General features: G+C 40.4%; 1 protein-coding gene across 1 annotated transcript in view; it reads left to right on the plus strand.

Moving 5' to 3' along the window:
• PCSK5 (proprotein convertase subtilisin/kexin type 5) overlaps positions 1–19,610 on the plus strand; it is a gene marked incomplete at its 5' end in the record, with an annotated part of 197,611 nt that overhangs the window by 105,494 nt on the left and 72,507 nt on the right. Inside the window, one exon of the mRNA XM_083817086.1 lies at positions 823–995. Within this exon, the coding sequence (XP_083673212.1) occupies positions 823–995 (173 nt within the window). The remainder of the gene's footprint in view (positions 1–822; positions 996–19,610) is intronic.

The raw sequence follows: 19,610 nt of genomic DNA on the forward strand, positions 1-19,610 counted from the left end.
ATAGTCAAAAGTTTCTTTAGTTACCAGTTTTAAGCCTTACTTATTCTACTAATCTTAAAATATCATGATACCATTCACTTTAGAAGGGGCTGGAACATTGTCTTGTCAAAATACATGTGAATAGATTTTTTTAGCACAAAAATTTCAGACAGTACCATACAAAAGCTTCTTCATAGAGGAGGATGTTCACAATATCGTAGTTTCAGGTTGAATAATGTGGCACACTGGATATTTGATAATGACTTCCTGAAGTCACCTTGCTCCTGTGTATACTTATGTATCTGTACACATGAGCTTTCTTTCCAGTGTTTTCTTTGCAGTCTCATAAAATGAAGGAATATTCATTTCCATGTTTACCTGTCAACAGAGATCCTATTTTTATGCCTGTTAGCATACGCAGGACTGTAAAAGTCTCAAATTGAATGCTGCAGTTTCACTGCTATATAAAAGGAGAAAGAAAATCATATACTGTACCTTAAGTGAAACACACAAACATTTCACTGTTCAAGTTCTTTTAAAAGAAGTTTTCAGCATAAAAATTTGATGTTAAAGTTCGAAAGTTGTACAGTGGATAAACTAAGTAGATAGCTTTTAAAACTCAAAGAAAGACTGTAATACTATTTCCTTTCTGTATTTTTCATATGGAAATATTTTTTTTCATTGGAGAAACAAATATCCAAAGAGATTTTTTTTCCACACTAGAAATCCTTATGGTCGTTCATTCCAATAACCTACACAACAGTTCTCTCTGGGGGGAAAAAAAAAAAAAGTAAAAAAAAATTGAGTTTGGTTGTCCTGTTTGTTGTATCTTTCATCCTGAAGGTGTACGGATGCTGGATGGAGATGTGACAGACATGGTAGAAGCAAAGTCTCTGAGCCTTAATCCCCAGCACATCCACATCTACAGTGCCAGCTGGGGGCCTGATGACGATGGTAAGACTGTGGATGGACCTGCTTCTCTAGCACGTCAGGCTTTTGAGAACGGCATCAGAATGGTAGGTGAACATCAGAGTGTATCTTCTGGATCTGTTGTCATGTGAAACTGTAAGGGTACACATGCCTGGTACATCCAAGTGCACTGCATGGGGAAGAGAAAAGGATTCTGAGGGAAAGAAGAAAAGCTTAATTTGTATGAATCTAAAAATACATTCTCATTGACTTGATGGCCAGTCCTTCCTGATGTATCAACTAGCTGTGTTCATTGTCAACCAGAATACATCATCCTCAGCGTCCTTTAAAACTGCCCTGAGGTACTGATGTCATTTTGCAAGAAAAAAAATGAGACTGAAAAATGTTATTTTGCACAGCAGTGCCAAGTCATCAAATCAAAATTGCAACAAAATTTTAAAGTATACACCTTTGACTATTTTTCCTTCTTCTTTCCTTTCTTTTGTTGCCTTGTTTTACTTGATTTCTTAATGGAAGTTTGATAGTTTTAATAGGAAGTTGGAAGCTAAAAAAAGTCTGCATTCATGTTTCTTTTAGAGTTTATCTCTGGTCTCAGAGAACTTACACTCTTTCTATAACTTATGTATAAATTTCTCTACAAGTTTGTAGTATTAAAATTTCTCTGTGATATAGATCAAAAATTTTAAGTAATACAGTGCACAAAATCCCAAACATCCCTATATCCCTAAATATATCTATATACCCTAAATCTAAGACTGTTTCAATGTTCTTTAATAAGCAACTGTCAAACAAATAACACCACAGAAGGAAGCTAGTAGTTAGAAGAACTTCTGATGTCAGAAGCCAATTTTTACTTCTTCCTTTTATCCTCCTGTCTGTTAAACAGATCAGGAAATGCCTAGTCTTCCAGTGCTCACACCTCTTTCCAGTGTAGCAGACTGGATGGAAAGGAATTTAAAGCTCTGTGCTTGAAGGCCTGAGCATTATTTTGAACATAGCAGGAGACTTGCTAGTTCAATGATGAGTAATTCTACAATCAGAGAAGGGATTAATATGAAACATTTGCTTAAAAAGTCTGAAACAATTGGACCAAGGTGGAACTGGAACATAATTACTGGAACACGGTAACACTATGCAGCAAGATTGGAAAGTGCAGCTATTATTTAAATCGGCAAGAGTTTTACCAGGTATACCAAGATGATTTTAGCAAACTACAGCTAACATGCAGCCTAGAAAATTTGTGCCATGTGTAAGAGACAGTGTCTACCATATCATATTAATTTAAATCATATTAATTTAAGATATACCGTCAAATGCAGCCGTAACAGGAAATAGGCAATGGGTGCATAGGGGAAACAAGCAAATTTACAGGGGCATCCAGTCACACTGATGGTCCGTATGCACAGTTCAGTGTTTCAGGTGATTTACAATATACTTGACTAATACAACCTTAAATCGATACCCATTATCACCATAAACATTGCCTAACCGCTCAAACCCAAGAGCTGTGAATTCTTCAGTTCTAATCACAGCTACATCCCTGACTCATTTTCTTTTCCTCTACAAAGTTGCATAAATTGTTTAGTCTCACCCTTTCCCTCTCCTGCCCTAATATGTAGGTAACAACATATGCTCAACTACCTCGCACCTAAGTTATGAAGAACAATTACTGAAGTAGTAAACTAACAAGAACAACAGTGTGCTTCCCATGGTATATGATGTTAAAAATATCTCTCATTAAGCTCAGTACCACAAATGCTCTAAAATAACCGTGCAGCAATGTACCACTGCCTTCCTTTCACTAGGTCATCTGAAGACCGTTCAGTGTGGAGCTGCAAATTTGTGCTTTTACTTTTAGTACAATATTTAATGTGTGAAACATAGGAAAGCAAAATAGTCAAGTATATACCTTCATCTGTAAGAAACTGCAGGGACTTAGCTGTTAAATACATTTAGGGACACTGATAGTTTGTCCCCGGAAAGCTCTGATGTAATTAGTAATCATTATCCGTTATTGAAATACTCTTAGAGCAATACAACAAGTATGTGAGAAGGCCAAATACCTCTCCATTGCTGCTTCCCATGCATCATCATTCCTCTTTTCAGCTGTAATAACAACTCTCCCTGTCACCCCACTGAAGTTTACTACTGTTTTTGACAATGAGCATGAGAAGAAAAACAATAAAGTGATGAAGTGAGACTAAAGGAACTGCAGGATGTAGGGGCAAACATATTGTTCAATTGTTGAAGCATACTCAACAAAAAAAAAATATGTCTAAACGTATATATGTGTTAGTTTAAATTTCATATTCCATGGAAAGTTTAGCCCAAATTTCTGTACCCGCAGAACTCAGCCATTTCCTTATTAGAATTTCACAGATTCACAGATTCACAGATTTCTCTAGGTTGGAAGAGACCTCAAGATCATCGAGTCCAACCTCCGACCTAACACTAAGTACTCCACTAAACCATATCCCTAAGCTCTACATCTAAACGTCTTTTAAAGACCTCCAGGGATGGTGACTCCACCACCTCCCTGGGCAGCCCGTTCCAATGCTTAATAACCCTTTCGGTAAAGAAGTACTTCCTAACATCCAACCTAAAACTCCCCTGTCGCAACTTTAGCCCATTCCCCCTCGTCCTGTCACTAGGCACGTGGGAGAATAGACCAACCCCCACCTCTCTACAGCCTCCTTTCAGGTAACTGTAGAGAGCGATGAGGTCGCCCCTGAGCCTCCTCTTCTCCAGGCTGAACAATCCCAGCTCCCTCAGCCGCTCCTCGTAAGACTTGTTCTCCAGACCCCTCACAAGCTTGGTCGCCCTTCTCTGGACTCGCTCGAGCACGTCCATGTCCTTCCTGTAGCGAGGGGCCCAAAACTGAACACAGTACTCGAGGTGCGGCCTCACCAGAGCCGAGTACAGGGGCACAATCACTTCCCTCGACCTGCTGGCCACACTGCTTCTTATACAGGCCAGGATGCCGTTGGCCTTCTTGGCCACCTGAGCACACTGCTGGCTCATATTCAGCCGACTATCCACCAATACTCCCAGGTCCTTCTCGGCCAGGCAGCTTTCCAGCCACTCATCTCCCAGCCTGTAGCTCTGCTTGGGGTTGTTGCAGCCCAGGTGCAGGACCCGGCACTTGGCCTTGTTGAACTTCATGCAGTTGACCTCAGCCCATCGCTCCAGCCTATCCAGATCCTCCTGCAGAGCCTTCCTGCCCTCGAGCAGATCGACACACGCACTTAGCTTGGTGTCATCTGCAAACTTACTGAGGGTGCACTGGACGCCCTCATCCAGATCATCAATAAAGATATTAAAGAGGACCGGCCCCAGTACCGAGCCCTGGGGGACTCCACTAGTGACCGGCCTCCAACCAGATTTGACTCCATTCACCACAACTCTCTGGGCCCGGCCATCCAGCCAGTTTCTAACCCAGCAAAGCGTACGCCAGTCCAAGCCCCGAGCAGCCAGTTTCTTGAGGAGAATGTTGTGGGGAACGGTGTCAAAAGCCTTACTGAGGTCAAGGTAGACCACGTCCACAGGCTTTCCCTCATCCACCAAGCGCGTCACTTGGTCATAGAAGGAGATCAGGTTCGTCAAGCAGGACCTGCCTTTCATAAACCCATGCTGACTGGGCCTGATCGCCTGCTTGCCCTGCAAGTGCCGCGTGATGACCCTCAAGATAATCTGCTCCATGAGCTTCCCCGGCACTGAGGTCAAACTGACAGGCCTATAGTTCCCCGGGTCTGCCCTCCGGCCCTTCTTATAGATGGGCGTCACATTGGCTAGCCGCCAGTCAACCGGGACCTCCCCCGATAGCCAGGACTGCCGATAAATGATGGAAAGCGGCTCGGCCAGCTCCTCCGCCAGTTCTCTCAGTACCCTTGGGTGGATCCCATCCGGCCCCATCGACTTGCGCACATCCAAGCTCCATAGTAGGTCGCCAACCATTTCCTCATGGATAGCGAAGGCCACATCCTGCTCCCCATCCCCTTCCACCAGCTCAGGGCACTGGGTGTCCGGAGAACAACCGGTATTGCCGCTAAAGACTGAGGCAAAGGCGGCATTAAGCACCTCAGCCTTTTCCTCATCCTTAGTAACTAGGTTTCCCCTCGCATCCAGTAAAGGATGGAGATTCTCCCTAGTCCTCCGTTTCGCGTTGATGTATTTGTAAAAGGATTTTTTGTTGTCTTTAACGGCAGTAGCCAGATTGAGCTCCAGATGAGCTTTGGCCTTTCTAATTTTCTCCCTGCACAGCCTCGCTACATCCTTGTAGTCCTCCTCAGTGGCCCGCCCTTTTTTCCAAAGATTATAAACCCTCTTTTTTCTGCTAAGCTCCAGCCGCAACTCTCTGTTGAGCCAGGCCGGTCTTCTTCCACGCCGGCTCATCTTTGGGCACGTGGGGACGGACCGCTCCTGTGCCATCACGATTTCCTTCTTGAGGAGCGCCCAGCCTTCCTGGACTCCTCTGCCCTTCAGAACCGCCTCCCAAGGGACTCGGCCAACCAGCGTCCTGAGCAGCTCAAAGTCAGCCCTCTGGAAGTCCAAGACAGCAGTTTTACTGGTCCCCTTCCTGGCCTCGCCAAGAATAGAGAACTCTACCATTTCGTGGTCACTCTGCCCCAGACAGCTTCCGACCACCACATCTCCCACCAGTCCTTCTCTGTTTGTGAAGAGAAGGTCTAGCAGGGCACCACCCCTGGTAGGTTCACTGACCAGCTGCGTCAGGAAGCTATCTCCCGCGCTCTCCAGAAACCTCCTAGACTGCTTTCTCTGTGCCGTGTTGTGTTTCCAGGATATGTCCGGGAAGTTGAAGTCCCCCACGAGGACAAGCGCCGACGATTTTGCAACTTCTGTCAGTTGCCTATAAAACTCCTCATCCGTCTCCTCATCCTGGTTCGGCGGTCTATAACAGACCCCCACCAGGATGCTAGCCTTGCCGGCCTTCCCGCAGATCCTAACCCACAGGGATTCAACCTTATCATTCCCAGCCTGGAGTTCCACAACATCAAAAGATTCTCTAATGTAGAGAGCCACGCCACCACCCCTTCTGTGCTGCCTGTCCCTCCTGAAGAGCCGATAGCCAGGCATTGCAGCACTCCAGTCGTGGGAGCGGTCCCACCACGTCTCCGTGATGGCAACCAAGTCGTAGCCTGCCTGCTGCACAATGGCTTCCAGCTCCTCCTGTTTGTTACCCATGCTGCGTGCATTAGTGTAGATGCACTTCAGCTGGGCCATCGCCTTCTTCCCCGGCCTAGCCATTGTTTCCCCCGGCACAGCTCCAACAAGCCTTGTTTGAGCCCCGTCCCCCTTCTTACCTAGTTTAAAGCTCTCTCTATGAGCCCCGCCAGCTCCTGGCCTAGGATCCGTTTTCCCCTTGGAGATAGAGACCCATCTGGGGCCATCAGGCCGGGTGCCGAGTAAAGCTCCCCATGGTGAAAAAACCCAAAATTTCTATGCTGGCACCAGCCTCTGAGCCACCTATTAACCACATGAGCTTTCCGTGTCCTCTCCGTGCCTCTCCCTTCCCCCGTAGGGATAGACGAAAACACCACCTGCACTCCCGCTCCCTCCACCAATCGTCCCAGCCCCCTATAGTCCTGTTTGATGGCCCTGAGGCTTCTCTTTTCAACATCATCGCTGCCAGCCTGGACTATCAAAAGCGGGTAATAGTCAGAGGGGCGAACCAGGTTTGGAAGCTTCCTGGTAACGTCTCTGACCCTGGCCCCAGGGAGGCAGCAGACTTCCCTATGTGTGGGGTCAGGCCGACAAATAGGGCCCTCCGTTCCCCTGAGGAGGGAGCCGCCCACAACAATCACCCTTCTTTTCTATCTTGATAAATCCAGTATAAATAAGAAATGTGGATTAATCTGCCTAGAGCATGGATCTTGCCTACAAGCATTATTGTTCCATTGTTATTACTGCAGCTGTAATTTGAGAGAATACCAGTATATAGTCGAAACATAGGAATTCATTTTACAATGGTAATCAAGTGTTGTTGTTGTTGTTGTTGTTTTTTAATGTAAGAAATAGTAGAAGTCATATTTGATGTGAGTCAAATTGTTATTATTTTTGTGGTTTCCCTTATGTTTAATTTTATCAACTTTTTGTTCTGCGCAAGGTTGCCCATTCAGAGTTGAACAGAATCATAGAATCACAGAATGGCTTGGGTTGGAAGGAGCCTTGAAGATCATCTAATTCCAACCCCCCTTGCATGGGCAGGGACCTCCCACTGGGCTCCCAGGTTGCCCAAAGCCCCATCTAACCTGGCCTTGAATAATTCCAGGCATCCACAGCTTCTCTGGGCAACCTGTTCTAGTGCCTCACCACCCTCTTAGTGAAAAATGTCTTCCTCATATCTAATCTATCTCCCCTCTTTTAGTTTAAAACTATTACACCTTGTCCTGTTGCTACACTCCCTGATAAAGAGTCCTTCCCTGTCTTTCCTGCATGTCCCTCTTTAAATACTGGAAGGCTGCTATAAGGTCTCCATGAAGCCTCCTCTTTTCCTGGCTGAACAGCCCCAACTCTCTCAGCCTTTTTTCATAGGATAGGTGCTCCAGCCCTTTGATCATCTTTGTGGCCCTCTTCTGGACACTCTCTAACAGTTCCACGTCCTTCTTGTGCTGGGGACCCCACAGCTGAATGCAGCACTCCAGGTGGGGTCTCTTGAGAGCAGAGTGAGTCTCTTGAGAGAGGGGGAGAATTATCTCCCTTGACCTACTGGCCACTCTTCTTCTCCTGCAGCCCAGGATAGTGTTGGCTTTGTAGGCTGCAAGCATACATTGCTGGCTCATGTTCATTTTTTCATTCACCAACACCCCCAAGTCCTTCTCCTCAGGGGTGCTCTCAAGCCATTCATCCCCCAGCCTGTATTCATGTTTGGGATTGCCCCAGCCTTGCATTTGGCCTTGTTGAAGTTGATGAGGTCCACATAGGCCCACCTCTCAAGCCTGTCCAGATCCCCCTGGATGGCATCTCTTCCCTTGTATGTGTCAAACACACCACACAGCTTGGCATCATCCAAAAACATAGATCTGAGTACTTCCATGTATTTGGAAATCTTGTCTAGTTCTGATTATGAAAACTTTTTAATCTTTTTAAAGGACATAAGTATTCTCTTTAAGACATACAAAACTCAGATATTTTTGAAAATCGTACTGATATATTTTTTTTAAATGCTTAAGGTTAATTTCTAATTTTCATTCTTTAAAATATAATATACACTGAAAGGTTGTAAGTGTATGGATCAATTATCACCTTCCTTAATAGGCTTAATTTCCAGACCCAAAATGACTTCAGGATGAATCTGCTCTTGTTCTCTTTAGTTAAGCAGTCACAATAATTGTGCAAATAAAAATAGGCAGACAAAATTACATATTACAATGTGGACAGATCTTGACCTTCTCTTTTAGAAATATTGATCTGGACAACAACATTATTATATCCAGTGTCTGTGATGTAAATTAAAGTAACATTGGTACAGGATAAGTTGTCAAGAACTTTTATCAGATCTACACAAATATTCAAAACTGATATTCTTCATTTATTGTGCATATACAGAGACAACTGGATATTTAAAAACAGAACAGAAAAGAAAAAGATCGGGATTTTTAAATATTTGAAAAGGAAATTATGCTAAGTTTGTTTAATTAGGAAAAAGAAAGGTGATGCTGGATAATAACTTTGATTTGAATATAATTAAACTGACTGATCTTTTTATTGTATTAATAAAGTGAAAATGAAATGGATGCAACAGCCACAGTTTCTTATTTTTATTATGATGGGAGTCTAGGATCCTTGAAAAAAACAAACAACAAAAAAACCACCATAGTTTATCTTTAGTGCACATTATTCCAATTAACAGCTCATTCAGGGTGTTTTAGAACCATTATTATTTTTAAATCTGCTGAGCTAATATGATTACTTCTTCCAAATCCTGTACAAAATAACAAAGATAAATGACTGTACAGTTTTTCCACAGAGTTCCACAGAGACAGCACATGCCATAAATTGAAACAGACAAATCTATTTAAAGAAAGGATACTGAGTAATAACTGAGTTTATGAAATGAAAACCTAAACCACAAGTTAAATATGCTTTTAACATTCTGCCTAGGATCCAGATAAAGGAAGAGAAAGCCAATTTTTAAACCTGTCTTGAGTACCATTACTTTCTGTCATCTTCAGGGTATTTTGTTTAATTCTATTAAATTTACATACTTGAGTTCAAAGAGAAACCTTGGAGACTTTGCAATCAAACAATTTCTATGCAAATATAAAAGCTCCCTTTATATTATGCTTCCAGTTGACAATGTTCTTTTCTTGGAAATGGTGTACTCATAAGGATAGAAAATTCTGGAGACTTGTGTCCTAAATACTGATGTTTAAGAAGTCGTAGACCTAATAATCTCAGAAACAATTCCCCCATAATAATGCAGAACAGCAGAACAAAGGTCAATATATCCAAAGGTAACATATTCAAGAAAAGATTAGGTATGTGATGTCACATCTCACCCTGTGTTCAAGAACAAAAATGCTTAGCATGACTAAACATGATTGTGGCCAAGTCATGTAATAAGACTTTGCTGGGTCTGGGACAAAAGGGAGAACACAAAAGCCCTTCCTTGATTCAAATAGATAAAACCAAATTACCTTTAAAATTTAAGGTATCTGCCTGTATCTTACAGGCTTTAAGCCCAGTGCTATAACCACTTTAGAGATTACGTTCTCTGATTCATGGCTCCAGGATACAGCATTGTAACTAGTTCATTTTCTGTTCCTACAAGTAAGCCTGCTGTTCTAGGATCAGTTTCAACATCATTTGAGGAGTAATGTACTTCAGATATTCTAACTTGTTCTTTCACTGCTGTTTGACAAGGACCTAATAGTTAACTTTCTGGAGAATGTGATCTCTGTTTATGTTTTATGGAGCAGAGTTTCAAAGAGCTATTTATCTCACCTCTCCCAGCATCCCACCAACTGCATGCTTACCATTATTTGTTGTGCGGTATGCATAAGGTAGTCAAAATCAGTGGCAGGGCAGGTCATCCTTAATAAAAACTAAGAGGGCGGGTGGGCAGTGAAATCTACATGGGAATTTTTGGCTTTCTGTCTGCATCAGCAAAGGGGCCTTCATCTTATTGCCATGACACCATTCTGTTTAGCAAGCTGGACACAAGCCAAAATGTTTGATGGACATTAATGATCAGATGCTGCGTGGCTGAACCTCTTGTGAGAACTCGGCTTGGTGCCTTCCCTCCCATCATCACTGCCTCTTCTCATCTCTCTCGCTTCACCAACCTTGGCTGCAGAGTGTGTTCAAAGTGTTTGCTGGGAGTGGAAGGCTCACTTACAATCACTAAACAAGCCTCCTACCCTGATGGAAGAGAGAGAAAGAGAAGGGAAGCAAAAAGAACAGAAGGGAAGGCAAAGGAGAAAAAAAAAACTGAAATTCACATTTTTATTATTATTACTGCTATTAATAAATGCTTCTACTCCAAAAATGGAATAGATTGTTCAAATTTTTCAAGTGTTCAGAACAAGGTTTGTTGCCTGTGTTGTGCCACAGATAGATTTCTCTTACATTTATTTGAAAAGGCTATTGGCTTCTCCTGTCATCACATCTCTGCATCATTTTGAGTAGGATGTGTTGCCTATGAAAAGAGGAGTTACTACGTTCTGCTTTGCTAGAGCATTGCACTGTAAAAATCAAAGACAAATTCCTGCAAGGAACTTCAAAAAATTTTTTCTCAAAATAATTTACAAAATAGCTATCATTTAATACACTGAAATATTATGATTCATAGAAGTTAATGCTATATTTTTTAAACTGTGTGTTGTGTTTGTTCACCCTGTACATCAGTAGTCTACGACCGAATGAACACGTAGCTATTTGTATGTTAAACTTGGTTCATACATAGATAACTTCTGCATACACAAGCATTCCTGCACAGCTCTAATTAGTTGGTCAAAACATACTCACTGAAGATTGGTTAGAATTAGTGTTGTGCTTGGATTAAGGATGCAAAAGATATGACTTCCAGTATGCTCATGTAACTTGATGTTATGTCCTGGCATTGGCCTGTTACATGTATTGCACATATGCTGTGTATGCCTATTGTATCTATTATCCAGCATGTAATGTTGTATTTACTTCAACAGAACAAGTTAAACTTTGGGTGTCTTTGTACTACAGGGGCAGATTGACTGTGTACCAAAACTGGAGAAATGATGTTGAGTTTTACTATTGTAATTCTGCCTTCTGATAACATGATGCTGTACCGTTGGCTTGCAACACTTGAATTTCTGAAATAAGAAAAGACAATTATCAGTCCTCAACTGGCCAGCAATGTGCCCAGATGGCCAAAAAGGCCAACAGTATCCTGGCTTGTATCAGGAATGGTGTAGCCAGCAGGACCAGGGAAGTGATCGTCCCCCTTTACTCAGCTCTGGTGAGGCCACACCTTGAGGACTGTGTTCAGTTTTGGGCCCCTCAGTACAAGAAGGACATCGAGGCCCTGGAGCGTGTCCAGAGAAGGGCTACGAAGCTGGGGAAGGGCCTGGAGCACAAGTCCTGTGAGGAGCGGCTGAGGGAACTGGGGTTGTTGTTTGGTCTGGAGAATAGGAGGCTCAGGGGAGACTTTATGGCTCTCTGCACCTACCTGAAAGGAAAGCGTGAGGAGCTGGGAGTCTGCCTCTTCTCGCAGATAACTAGTGGTAGGACAAGAGGGAATGGCCTCAAGTTACTCTAGGGGATGTTCAGATTGGAAGTTAGGTGACATTTCTTCTCAGAAAGAGCAGTCAGGCATTGGAATGGGTTGCCCAGGGAGGTGGTGGTGTCACCATCCCTGGGGGTGTTTAAGGAAAGGTTGGACGTGGTGCTTAGGGACATGGTTTAGTGGGTGATAGTGATGGTAGGGCAATGGTTGGACCAGATGATCTGGGAGGTCTTTTCCAACCTTAATGATTCTATGATTCTATTAAACCTGTTACATCCACAGCTTTGGAAGTCACTACGTACCTTCATTATTAAAATAAGTAACTTATTGCTCATCTAAATTTGTTATTTTCCTTTCCACTGTACATTGCCTTTTCTGCTACATTTATGGTTCATCTTATGGTGTTAAAAATCTCCACCTGTAAGTAATTACAAATATTAGCCAAGTGATCTCTTGAATAAATTAAGTTGGAACATAGGGACATAAAGAAGGAAATGGACATGTAGGTCATCCATTACAGTCCTCTACTATCACAGACATCATGTCCTGTAAATACATTCAGCAATTTCTATTTTAGGATGAATTAGAAAAATTTTCCCCTCTATTTCTGCTGGGTAACTGTTTCACAGCCATCACTAATGTATTTGTTAGAGACTTTCTTCTAAATTTTAGCAAGATTTTCTCACATGCAGTATTTGTCCATTTGTTGCTGTGTCAAAATTTTTCTTCAACTTAAATAGTTTTTCCCATATCTTTTTTACATCTGACATATTTATAGAACACAATCACATCCTCTCTCAGACTTCGTTTTGCTGTGCCAAACAAGCCACTCTAACTTCTTAACATTTAAGCTGTCCATCTCCTTGCTGTCCATACTGGTGATTCCCTCCACGTCTTTCAGCCTGAATTCTTTTCTTGAATGCGGGTAATAGTAATTAGTAGATTTATTAACATTCTTTTTCTTTTTCTTTCTTTTTTTTTGTTTTTTAATTTCAAAATCACCTAATAACTTTGTTTCATTCTTAAAACACTGTACTCATAACTTCCTCAACCCTGTGGATTCTGATTCCCCAGCACAGCCCACATCTCCAGTGCAAACATTTCCACTTCCAGCTTGCTGTTATATTAACTTTTATTTTGTTTCATTACTGATTCTTGAGGGTTTATTACATGTTTTGTAGAAACCAGATAGACTGGTTCTAATTCATTTATCTGCATAAAATAAGTTATCAGAAAATATCTTAAAAGGTTTATCTTGATTTCTAAATTCAGTGTGTGATGCATTCCATTGACTTTGGTGCCTATTACTCCATCCTTCAAAATCTGTTCTAAAGCCTTGAACAATAATGTTTTATATATTCATTTTCCTTCTGTTAGTCAGAATTTCCAAACCACTGTTCATTCCTGTAGTTCTTTTCTGAAGCACTTTCTGTTTCCCAGCATTATTTTTTCAAATGTGGATACCAGAATGTGGCACGGAAGTTGTAGCTTTCTCTATGCAGGGGTAGTACTGTTTCCCTGTTCCCTGCACATGTTCATACTCATTCATGTTAGAGATCCAAAAATCAGACTAAATTTTAGGGAAGCTCATTGCCAGCTGGTTATCTGCCATGACCCTAAACTGCCTTTAAGAGTCACCGTTTTCCAGGAGTTTGTCCACCATCATGTATTTGTTACCTACGGGCTTCATTTCCTTGCATGCAGCTAATAGGTTTATATCAGGATGCCTTAATGCTTTTCCAAGTGTGGTTTATACTTGATGTGATTTAGTCTTTTCCAAACTGAGGTTGCCCAGCAAAAATCAGGTTAGGTGACAACCTCAACACATAGTTAAGCTAATAATAATTCTTTGACCTACCTAGTTTGCACCCAGTTAGCAACTTCCAGCATTCAGTAAAAGTAGAATTAGGGATATTACTTTCCAGCAAATGAAGTAGAGTTTGGTCTTTACTTCAGTGATACCTGAATGAATTATGATACTATGCATCTTGTTTTCTTTTGGAAATATATAATCAAAACTAATCTTAAAATTCATCTTCTTTGCTTTATGGGGAAAGTGAGCTTTTTTACAGAAAGTTAACATGTAGTAAAAAAAAAAATGCAGAAAAAGAAATAATGTACCAGAAATGTTCTTACATTACATTAACTGGAATATACAAATCCTAAAGGGCAGGAAACTTTGGAATGAGAGTTACAGGAAAATATACCTCAAAATGTCCAGTTTCCTTACAATGTCACAAAGTGTACTGGAAACCAAAACTGTTTAGTTACTTCATCCATTCTCACACATACATGGAAACTGTTGTAACAAGCCAGAATAACATTACTGTTTTTGGACTAGTTGTGAAAAGTGGCCTCTGATTTTGGGTGCCCAACCTGAAACAGGTGATGCAGTTGAACATGAAAAAACACACCATTCATGATGTGGAATAAATCTTAGTTTGGATTGCCAATACCCAAAAGCAGCTTTGGCAAAATGGGTCTCTTTTCATACACTTGAAGGATATGCATTTCAGAGTGACTTTCTGAAATATGAGTGTAGTCGCTTATCCCCTTTCTTCACGTACTTCTAAGGACTCGAGCAACAGCAGTGTCTACACAATTCTGTGTGTTATGTGGGAAGAAGTTCAGTAATTATATTGAAAACCTGAAGCCTTCTGTAAGGAAGTGTTTAATTTAACAAGTGAAACAACAGTTATATGGTTCTGGTAGACATAGTCTCCTTTCCAGTGTTTAATCAGATGATAGTACAAAAGTAACCGCAACTGCCTAAACCTTATCCACAGAATGGGTGTTTGCGTGTGAAATACATCCCTTATCTAGTCCTAAAGCAGGTTTCTTTCTTACACAGTGCCCATTACCTATTATCTTTGTGCATTATCTTTGGTAACCTATCATTTACTAGAGGTGCCTTGTGTTACAGAAAGTTTGGAAAACCTATATCTTATTTTATTTAAAATACACGATCTACTTTATCCCAGTAACAATATCATCAACAACAAAAGTAATGATAATAAGGAGAGAGAGTCTAAACCAGAAATGCAGTTCACGCAGCCCTTTAGCTGGCTCTATTTTGTTTAGGAAAATGGGAAATTCATTCCAGCATTCCACAGGTTCAGATTTCAGTTTTCAGCCAACACTTCTTTCGGTTGCACTTTAAGCACTAATTACAGCTCTGTGGGGAATAACTTGAAGCTGTTTAAGCTGTTGTTCTAGTGAAGAGTAAAATAAAATATATACAACATGCAAGGATGTATGTTGCAATGTTCCATTGATATATCCCAATAATTACTGTGTTAATGTATGGATGCTTGTGGTTATTCAATACATTCTTCTTAATGCACACATAAAGTATTTTCACACTTCAGTATTTTAAATGTGTCATATCATATTAACTAATAAAATACATTTTCCCTCTTTCTGTTGTGATTAATTATTTTGTCTTTTCCTCGGTAAAGAAGTTGGTTCAGAAGTGACCAAGAAGTGTAATTGTGCTATGAACAACTTGCTTTTTCAGGAACATAATTGTCTCTTATTATAAGTAGTGATAGATTTTTGCATTGTATATGTATTTTGTATATGCTTGTTCCAGCAATACAAAATTCTTTTTTGACTTTCTAGTTTTCTAGAAAAAAAGTAAAAACAGGAATGATACTATGCAAGCATGAAACCTACTTTTTAAGCATTTCCCTCAAATGGGCATCTTTATTTATGTACTCCTGTTAGGCTTATTACTCATTTTGTCATAGAGATTTTAGGCATACATTTTTAATGAATTGATGCCCCAACATGAATTTTTCTGAAAATGTGGACACTTCAAGAGAATTCATGGCATCAGAAATTTCTTCTTTTGTTTACGGCTTTTTTCTTTTGATGCCCAAAGAGGATATTTTAATTATAAATACTCCATTTGACTGTCTTGTGATAGGACTTCAGAGGTGCTGCCTGGGGCTCTCAGTTTGCCGTTATCTCTTTTGGACAGACACCTGCTTCAGAGTGAGAGTGCTTTGCACTTTACAGAAGAGCCAGATAGTTTTTGAGGTGGTGTGCCAGACTGTTTTTTTCATTTTCAAATTAGAGGTTAAGTGTGCTGGTAGAAACTCAGCAGGATCTGTGAGATGCTGCCTCTCAAAAGAAAAATGCTGCCAGTTAGTAGATTGGCAGCACTTTGCCTCTACACAGGGCAATGGCGTCCAGCTCTCAGGGAATGCAAAAATCGGTGGAATCTGAGGAACCTGTGAAAGGAGATGCTTTCTCTCACAGGTGCATCTCAGGGTACTGTGTTCCTTGGTGCTTGGCCCTGTGGTGGCTGTGCTTAAAATCATGCCTGCATAGTACTTTTTCTAGGTCACCAGAGTATGGACCAGTGTTCTGGAACTTCAGATCTGAACATTTCCACTTCAAGAATTAGTTTTTAAGAAAGAGTTCATACCATGGGCTACTTTTTCCACTTCCCACATCAGGATCAATCTCACTTCCCAGCATTAGTTTTTGTTATTGGAAGCATTAAGTAACATTATTAGGTAGAACAGAGGAAGTTAAATGTTTACACTCCAGGTGTGGATAGGGTGTCCCTCCTTTTCTCTTTGTTTTTTATTTGCATGACTTGTTTTGTGCTCATGTGTGTGGGCTTTCTAGTATACTGCTGCCAATTTACCTCTCCCTGGCTGCAGCCGCTGTACCTCTACTTACTCCAGGTCAGTGGTTCTGTCTTCTGCATTTCCTGCTCCTTCAGATTTATTTTCCTGGCCCTTGTTAATCACTTCCATGGAGAAATCAAAACTCACCACATAGACAGGGAGGGCAATTGGGGCAATCAGTTCCTGTCCTACATCACGGGCAGGAAAGCATCAGGATTTGAAGCTGGATTAAGGCAGCTTGACTTGTAAAGCAGAGAATGAATGGCCAGTATAAACTTTGTAAAACAGTGTGAATAAATCTTGCTCTACTGGCTCAAACTACAGCTGGTAGATGGAAACTGTTTTTATTAAATAGAAGCATGCTGGAAGCAACTTGCAAGTATGTGGTCTGCTAGTTGTCCTTAGCTTAATGTGTGAAGACCTGTACCTTATAATGGTACCTGCCAGTACCAGTAAGGCATTCGCCCAGTGAGATGTGTTTTATAGGTATACACACACACACATACACAAACGCACGCACTTGGAGCGTTGAATGTTCTTTTAATAGTGTTAGGAAATTCTGCAGATGTCATTATGAAAATGTTCATATTGGCTCTGGTTCTTGGCAGACTAACTCTTCCATGCTGTTGAACTGGAAAAAAAAAAAAAGAGAGAGCATTCATATCACATACCCCCCTCGCAACTTGCTGACCAAGGAAAACAAAGTATTAGCAGAAAAAAGTGAATGCCCCAAGATTCTTGTGCCATGCTTTTACAGGTGCAGTTTCTGACTTGGGGCCTTTTTGTCAATGACCTGAGTCCATTTCATTCAAGGTCAGCTGCGTGTGGAGAACACTAACTTTGCCCAGGAAATGTGCTAGAAAATTGGACTGAGACAACAGGTCAGTAGCAAATCTTAGCTGTCAGTGAAAAACCTTTTTTCATTTCAAAATGGACCATGTGATTTTCCTTTAACTATGTGACATTTTATGCCATTTAAGGAAGCAGATAAAAGAATAATGGTCTGGTTCACTGAGATTCAAAAATACAATTATGGACACCTTGCAGAGTTTGTGAGAAGGAGTAAGCTGGTAACACTGCAAATTGCAGAGCAGACAGAACAATGTGCCTACAGGGTGAGGCAGTGCATTTTTAAAATCATGGGACAAGCATTGAGTGCACTTTGCTGTGCACCCATTCCACCTTGGTCCATGCCTCTGCTGTAATTCAGTAACTCTTTTAGTGTTGTCCAAGTTGTACCCATATGGTTTGTAAATGCACCTTTGCTTTTCAGTAATAAATGACACATGACTTCTTTGGCAGCTCAAGGCTTGACTTTTCATCTTGACACCCTTGGGCATCTGGCAGATGACATATGATAGATTTAGACAAACAGTAAAAGCTACAGAGTGCCTTGCATGTGTGTTTATCTTAGCTTTGTAACACAGTCCAAATGTTATTTAACTTCATGTATTGAAAGGAGACCAATTGGGAAAGGCATTCGCATACAGTAGGACAGCTGATGTTGTTGCTCTAATTACTTGTTTAGTATAGTTGCTAGCAAGTTTATAATTTCCTGAGCATGACTGGGTCTATTGAAATAAAATAGGGTGTTTGGAAACAGGGAGGAGGAAACCAAATAGTAGTTTGACAATAGTCAGTAAATGTAAACCAGAACTTATTTGCTTGACATATTATTTTGTTCAGGTCAATTTTTTAATGCACACATAAAGTACAGGTTTGTTTTGTTTGTTTGTGTGTTTGTTTGTTTGTTTGTTTTTAAGGTTACCATTTTCTTTGCCAAATAGCTTTTAAGAATGAGATTTTTAGCACGTTTTCTAGACTGAAGGTAATGCTGTTTTCTGAGAAATGCCGAGTTGTTAAACATGCTATATTGCAGTGTTTTAGGGAATGGGAGTTCTTTCTTTGTATGTATTAGAAAATATCCTTTACCATTAATCAGTGCACCTGGTTCTTATTTTGCGGTGCAATGACAGAGATATTGATACTTAATATATTTGCAGGAGGCATTAGTTTTTTAAGAAATATTTGATCAGTTGTTTACAAAAAAATGAGCATGTAAAGGTAAACCTGGGTGCAAATGGCTGTTATTTTTAAAGCCCAATGATTACTATTAAAATGTAAATGGGTTTTTATTATTTTTAAATACTGCATTGCAGAGTTTTTAGTATACGTGGGCATGTTTTCAGTAGGACTAAATTTTATGCCCAAAAATGTATTAACATATCTTTTTCTGCAGCTCATTTTTCATGATTAGAACAGCAGCATAAGTATGCATCTAAAGAAGTATAGACACATTCTCTGTGCAGAGAAACTAATAATTCAAGGCTTGTGTCTACAAAACTTACACAAAGTACAGTCCTATCCTGCTGTGAAATGGTTTTCATTGTGTGAGTGGGACAAATCATGTTATACTGCTGCTTGCAGACTTTTCAGCCAGAAATAACTGATGATGGGAAAAAAAAAAAAAAAAGTGGACTGTTAATGATAGTTGTTTTTTTTTTTTTTAATTTTCTATGCATACATTTTTCAGATTTTTTTTTTTATATATAAAAATGTGGGAGATAGACTTTTAGACAAAACAGTAAAGTATTTAGTTTCCATTTTTCTCCTCCTTGGATCTTTGGTTACACTATCCTGAACTCTCATTTTTTCTTTTTAGGTTGTGTTGGTGGTTTACTCTGAATTTCTAATTGGGTATCAATTTAGCCAAAAATACTAATACTTTGCTGTACATAATACTTTGTTTTCAGGAAACACATACAAAAAAGCTGAATCTAAAATTCTTCAGGAACACTTTTGAAAATTCATCAAAAGGTTTTGATGAAGTATTTTGTCTAGTTGTGGCGATAGAAGTTCATCTGTGTGATATGCTTTGCAGTGTCATTTCTACCTACCTATCCATGTATAATATTGTTGACGTGTATGTGTGTAGGAGAGATAATTTGTTTTGTAAGAGCAATGTAACACTACACAGAAATCTGTAAATTACCCTGAAGCAGATGTCAGGATTGACAGACAAGCCAAAAATGACCATTTAGGAGACAGAAGAAGAAAGCAAATAATAATGTATGTCTGGAAAGCATTATATAATAGCAAGAGATGATGGGATCAAACTGAAACAAAAACAGTAAAAATCAAGCAGGAACAGAGTAAAAAGTAGAGAAGCATCATATCTTTAGCATAAACCTCCATCCCATTCCCTTCAGACATGCAGAGGGTCCTAATTTCTGGCTTCCAGACGTGCTGGGATAATAAATCAATGAATATGCATGAAATAATATTTCCGTTTATCCTTTCTCACATCCATCTCATCAAATGTTTTCAATGGAGTATGA

The sequence above is a fragment of the Anser anser genome (assembly GCF_964211835.1).
Source record: "Anser anser genome assembly, chromosome: Z".
Lineage (NCBI taxonomy): Eukaryota > Metazoa > Chordata > Aves > Anseriformes > Anatidae > Anser > Anser anser.